At 49.1% G+C, this 5,833-nt stretch overlaps 2 protein-coding genes across 2 annotated transcripts in view; one reads left to right on the top strand and one right to left on the bottom strand.

Annotated features, from left to right (window-relative positions):
• Window positions 1-1,418: 1,418 nt before the first annotated feature.
• On the bottom strand, window positions 1,419-1,763 carry PPTG_23150 (hypothetical protein; the record flags this gene model as incomplete). The annotated part of the gene is made up of 2 exons (XM_008908713.1): window positions 1,419-1,474; window positions 1,682-1,763. 2 exons carry the CDS (start codon window positions 1,761-1,763, stop codon window positions 1,419-1,421), a joined length of 138 nt encoding a protein of 45 aa, XP_008906961.1.
• Window positions 1,764-4,209: 2,446 nt separating this feature from the next.
• PPTG_13013 (hypothetical protein) overlaps window positions 4,210-5,833 on the top strand; it is a gene marked incomplete at both ends in the record, with an annotated part of 3,146 nt that continues 1,522 nt past the window's right edge. Inside the window, one exon of the mRNA XM_008908712.1 lies at window positions 4,210-5,802. Within this exon, the coding sequence (XP_008906960.1) occupies window positions 4,210-5,802 (1,593 nt within the window). The remainder of the gene's footprint in view (window positions 5,803-5,833) is intronic.

The following is a 5,833-nucleotide window of genomic DNA, read 5'->3' as shown; positions in this document are numbered from 1 at the left end:
ACTACCTATGGCCCAACCGAGGAAACGACGTACGCACCGACGGAGGAGACCACGTACGGACCCACCGAAGAGACGACGTACGCACCGACGGAGGATACTGCTTATACCCCTACAGTTTACCCTACGTACGCACCGGCTGTGGAAACCACATATGCACCAACTGAGATCACACCTTACGGTCCTACCGAAGGACCAACCTATAGACCGACTGGGGAAACCGCGTACACACCAACCGTTAGGCCTACTTCAGCACCTTCGACACCATGTGACTACCTGGGAAAAAGTGGTATTGAAGATGAGAACAAGGTGCGCTACACAAATGGGATTTACCGGACGAATCGTGGTGCCCGTGGTTCTCAGTCCTGGCATTCATGTTGCCGTGCGTGCCACAGCGACCTCAAATGCCACGCCTTCAATTTCCAGATAACACCTTCAAACTCAGTTTGCGAGTTGACGACGTCGACTTCGGGCAGGGTGGAGCGACAACAGAACTGGCAGGCGGGTCGCATGGACCGCTACTAAATGAAGCGACAAGAGCGCACCGTGACGTACTGCACCAAAATTTTACACGCTGCTTCTACAAAACTCGATGTGAGCATTCAATGATCAGTTGCCGCAGTTGGCAACCCAATAGAATGCATTTAAGTCTTTACATGCTCCTGCTTCTTTCCGCTGTCGTTATTGCTATTGATATTGTTGGTGTTGTTATCGGTACTCTGGGACAGCAATTTACCAAGTCTTTTTTAATGAGCTTTCGGGCGGCCTCTATGAAACTACCAGTAAATTTCAGATTTTTGGAGTACTATAATCCTAAAGTATTCTGTATGCGCTTACGTACATGTAGTACTACTTCGTCAATATTAATATATTTTAGTGCTACAATAATCCAGGTGTTAATCTATGTGTTACAGATGGCCAGTTATTTGGGGGATACGGAAAATGTATTCGGTATGCGAACACAGTGTCTCATCGTTTCGGTCGCCAGACCGCACTCTAAACTTCTCATAGCTCAGTAAGTATATACCTTCTCGGGTTTGGTGATATCAAACGTGAATATCTGTGAATTGAAATGTAAATGATTTTAACCGTGAATATCAACGTTATTAGCCGTGAATTTAATAATAAAAAACTATCAGTAACCCAAAAATCGCCGGTACTGCCCATCCTTGGTTTTTAATTCAAAGATTCTTGATTTTTACCCAACAATTACGCTTTGGTTAATTTGCTTTGCCTGGTTGGGTCGTTTATCTTTATTACCATTTGCCAACAATGTCAAGTTGGGGCAAATAAACTTCCTTCTTTGTCATATGATAGGCGTGGCGCGGCGGCTTGAAGCGAATGTTAGAATGACCCAAGCTGTCGAGGGTTCTGCCCTCTCCTATTCAATCTAACTATAGTAACACTTCGACATCGGGAAACTACGCCTTCGTCTGCAACTGCTCCAGCTTGCGACTGTCTCCGTTGCCTCCGCAACCTTCAATTTATGGGCGTCTACCATTCAGATCAGTAGCAATCGCGCAGTAAACGTATTAAAAACACAATCGATTCTGTACAGCGTTCTCATGCGAAAGCTCATGTGATCGAAGCACCATTTGTAGAGCAGCGAAGGGGGTGGTAAAACAGCCACGCTAGCTTTAGAGTCGCCTTGAAGTTTTGGTCGTTGAAAGAAACCTCGACTCACCAAAATCTGCCGAATTGAGAGCCGAGCGCGCTTCGCCTGTAAGTTGGTTCCACGTGATGAGGTCGTCTTGATACGAAAGCATAACCCAAACCAGTCATACGTGTCCACAATTTCATACGAACCTCTTATGGAAGTGTTCGAACTGCCAACAAAGGCGTAGCTCCAGTGCCAAGGACCGATCATGTCTCTCTTTACTCTCTCGGCATGCAGAAACCATACCATCTTCGCCGCTTCAGGGACTGTTGCAACAAAGAGACGCCAAGTATATTCGGCGTCTCCAACGCTGGATTGTCAAACCACACCGTCATTCTCACCTAGGAGTAGCGGCTCCGTGCGCCATTACCAAAAGAAGCCTTTCGGAAAGTACCGCGCGAACAGCATGGCCCACGGATCTTGGTACCACGTAGTTCGGTCATACGTCAGAGACCCCAAAGCGCCCGTTCCTTTTGTTCCCAGGTCACCAGTTATCTCACCAGCAGCATTTATAGTAAAAGGGAATGCAACCTGCGTCAATGTAAAGCTGGGGTTTGTACTTGATTGCAGACTTTTGGATATTGTGGCAGTTGGGCTGAGCCAGTCGCTGCACTTGATCGTGATTAATCGTGCCTCTATGCCCGGCGAAGAACAGAACAGAGAATTGGATCAGGATAATAAGGAAGTTTATCGCCTCGAAAGCGAGGGGGGGGGTCCGTTGAGGTTGCTGATAAACGGTAAAGCGTGGTGAGAGCTCTGTTGATATCTTCCACTGTAATCCGAGAAAAACGCTATCACATCACAATAGTTGTCTTTTATCCGTAATCCGAAAAGCGTGATCACATTTACGACAACAATATGAACCTCTTCCCCTGTAATCCAAGAAAATGTTATAAAAAAAACGATAAGAAATTTGTAATATCTATCGTCAAGACCAGGACTCAGTACGCGTTTAAAGCGTTGCTTAGTATGTCTTTTCTACCTTCCGAACCCATATTTCCGTTTGATACACTAATAGTAGATTATCTGTGTCTGTGCGTTGGTTGTGTTTCAACTGCCCAAAATCAATACTTAGGTCATAGGTCGTTCTCCTCAGTCACGGAAATCAAGCATCACCTCACTCACGTGGACTCAATCCTATGCACTTTTTGTTGTTGTGCACCAGCAAATGGGGAGATGATAATGCTGCCTCCGCTCTCGTTCGTAGTCCCTGCTGGGGGTCGTGATGGACCCCCCCCCCCTTGGGTTAATGCCCAACAATGTTCCCGTCCCGATGGTTGGTGAATAAGCTATGATTGTTGACTTACAAGCAAAAATCGGAACACCACGAACGTCCGCAGCAAATAGCGTGAGTCTGAAAGCTCCAACAAAATGGTTGAGGATCGCAAATGGACATAGCCTAATTCAATTTGAAGGTTGAAGGATAGAATTGCAGACTCGAACGATTTACAAGTCCCCCAGGCTGAGCGTCGATCGCGTACACTGTTTTATTATAGAAAACCGTAGCGACCTCATGCTGGTGAAACAGTAGAGAAGTTTGGAGGAATGAGCTCAACCTTATTTATTATGGAATCTATTACACTGCACTGAATAACTCAGCTAATAGAAAACGTAAAAATCAAATAGAAGGCCACTTTTCCGCTGAGCAACTCGGCTCTCTCCAGTAACAGCTTTCCTGTAAATGGCGCAAACTGAGCATATCGAGAACTGAACTAGTTTGTGGACCCATATATGCGCCCAGTCGCCGCTCGTTCGAATCTTCTACGGTTTGTGGATTACTGTAACCGATACTGTTAGTACATGCGTTGTGCATAACTTAAATGTCAATTCGCCAGGCTCCTTCCGGACCGATAAAACTTGAATCCATCCCGTTCACTGAATATGTAACGCACTGTAACAAGAAGAGTAGAAGGGTATCTCTCGTGGCACAAATGCACTAACTCTGTATCGATTAACAAACAGCAAATTACCGTTCAAAATCCAGGACAGAGCTATCGCTCGCCATTTCTCGGGGGAGAGGAAGAGTGATCATTTCCGTGCATCGCCTTCAATGCATGTCGCCATCCGACGCTAGACGTCTGGAGGCTGAAACACCAGAAAGACACTGTATCCACCACAGTTCTCGTTTGTGGCGCAAGCTGCCAGTGAAAGTACAGGTGGTTTTTCGGCGGTTTCTTGCTCTTGGACATATCTTGCATAAATGAGTAGAATTTAAGCAGACGCGAGAGTAATTTGCCACTTTCTACAGAAACACTACTGAGATACAATAAATAATAACCGACAGGCTCGAGTAGTGACGCCCCACCATTCTGCCATGCGTGCAACCGATTTGAGAAAGCCTCGCTGGATACAGAAAAACCATCACCAGACACAGTTTGAGTCCGTTCCATGGATTTCGTTTCGCCAGCGTATCGAGCCTAACTGACTTTATTCCTAAGCGTCCCCTGCTTCTCTTTACTCGTGTCTTTGGTGGCTCGCCAGCTCGAAGGCTCATTCCCCAATTTCTTCATTGGCGGCAACATCGACCTCAGCCTCTCCTGTGAGTAGATTTACCTATGACGTCGAGGAAACCCGTGGCTTTAGCCACTATGCTGGCGGTTGGCCTCGCATCCGCAGACGTCCCGATCGGTGTACAACACGACGCCACCTACTCGTTACCGGAGTCCCGCGGCTTACCCTGCTCTGGTATCGGAGCTCAACCTGTCGGTACCGCCTGCCCCATTGCCGGCGATGTCGCTACTTCTGACTGCCAACCGTATCTGCTTTCCTACAATGGTGCAGTGTGTGTTGCTCCAGTCGATGCCCAGTGCGCCCTCGTCCGCGACGACGTCTGGGGCTGTGCATTCCCAAAGACGGGCTACAGTTCTGCTGCCGAGGCGGAGACCATCGCGGCGTACGGCGGTTCAGGGTCACGCTGGGGATCTGGATATCAAGACGACGTCCAAGTCGGAGATGAAGAGGAGACTGGTGTCGGTTATGGCAAGATGAAGGGCGACGACTCTTATGTCTCGACCGGCACTACTTCTACGACTAGTGGCGGCCGTACAAACGTAGAAACTATATCCACCGAAACGAATATCGATGACGATGGGAAGACGACCAACACCGATGGCGATAAATCTACCGATCAGTACAGTTCAACAACGACGGTCTCTGCAGAAGGTGGCGTGGCTTCGGGTGTCTACGATACAAGTGACCCAGCGACGACAGGCGGCAATACAAACGCTGACGACTTAACGGGCCCCAGCGAGACCGCTGAGGGTAGCACTCCCACTAGCACGACAACTGGGGGAACTACTAGGGGAGGAGGGTACACCCCTGGTACTACAGCTGCGGGCAATACTGCAAGTGGCTACGACTCTACCAGCAACATGGAGGGTGATATTGCTACTGGTGACTACATCACTGTCACTGAGAGAGCTAAACGTGTCTACGTGGGCGGTACTAAATCTGGGGGCTACAACACAGACAGCACTACTACCGAAACCGGTGAGGACAGAGCTCACTACCGTTCTACCGGTACAAGGACAGCAGAAGATGCGACGCATACAAACCGTCAGTCAAAAAACGGCTACATGACAGGGGGTGGCCATGGCTCTATTGAAACGACCACGGAGGGTAGAGCGACGACTCGAGTCTCCGCGAGTGAGAGTGGCTACAGCTCTGTCAGCACTATCACTGAAGGGTACATCGCTGGGGCCACGCCTGAGGACGTTAAGAACAACGGGGGATACACTTCCGGCTCGACTGAAACGACGGGAAGAGGCACATCCTACGTTCACGGCAGAGCGCGTGATGAAGATTGCGGATCGGACGAGTCATCCCCTGTAGCGGAAGGCGACAAGACGGCAAACTACCAGATTGGTACAAGTGAGGAGACGGAAGTCCAGCAGACCACGGAGAGTCCCTCCGATGAGCGTGAGGAAGAGGGTACACCCGGCACACTTGGGCCTGAATCCGATGAGCCTTGCACCGAGACTGAAACACCTACAGAGTTGGTCACCTATGCACCGGCAGAGGAGACCACGGGTGCTCCTACTGAAAAGCCTGAAACTCAAAAGCCCTGTGCCACAGATGAGCCTGAAGCAGGAACAGCCCCACCACCAACCGATCAGGTCACCACAGAGCCTACAACAGAAGAACCTACGGTAGAAGTCACGTCGGAGCCCGAAACCAACG

Source organism: Phytophthora parasitica, assembly GCF_000247585.1.
Source record: "Phytophthora parasitica INRA-310 unplaced genomic scaffold supercont2.31, whole genome shotgun sequence".
In the NCBI taxonomy this organism is placed as follows: domain Eukaryota; phylum Oomycota; class Peronosporomycetes; order Peronosporales; family Peronosporaceae; genus Phytophthora; species Phytophthora nicotianae.
Note: the sequence above shows the minus strand (reverse complement) of the source record. Positions and strands in the feature narration are given on the sequence as shown.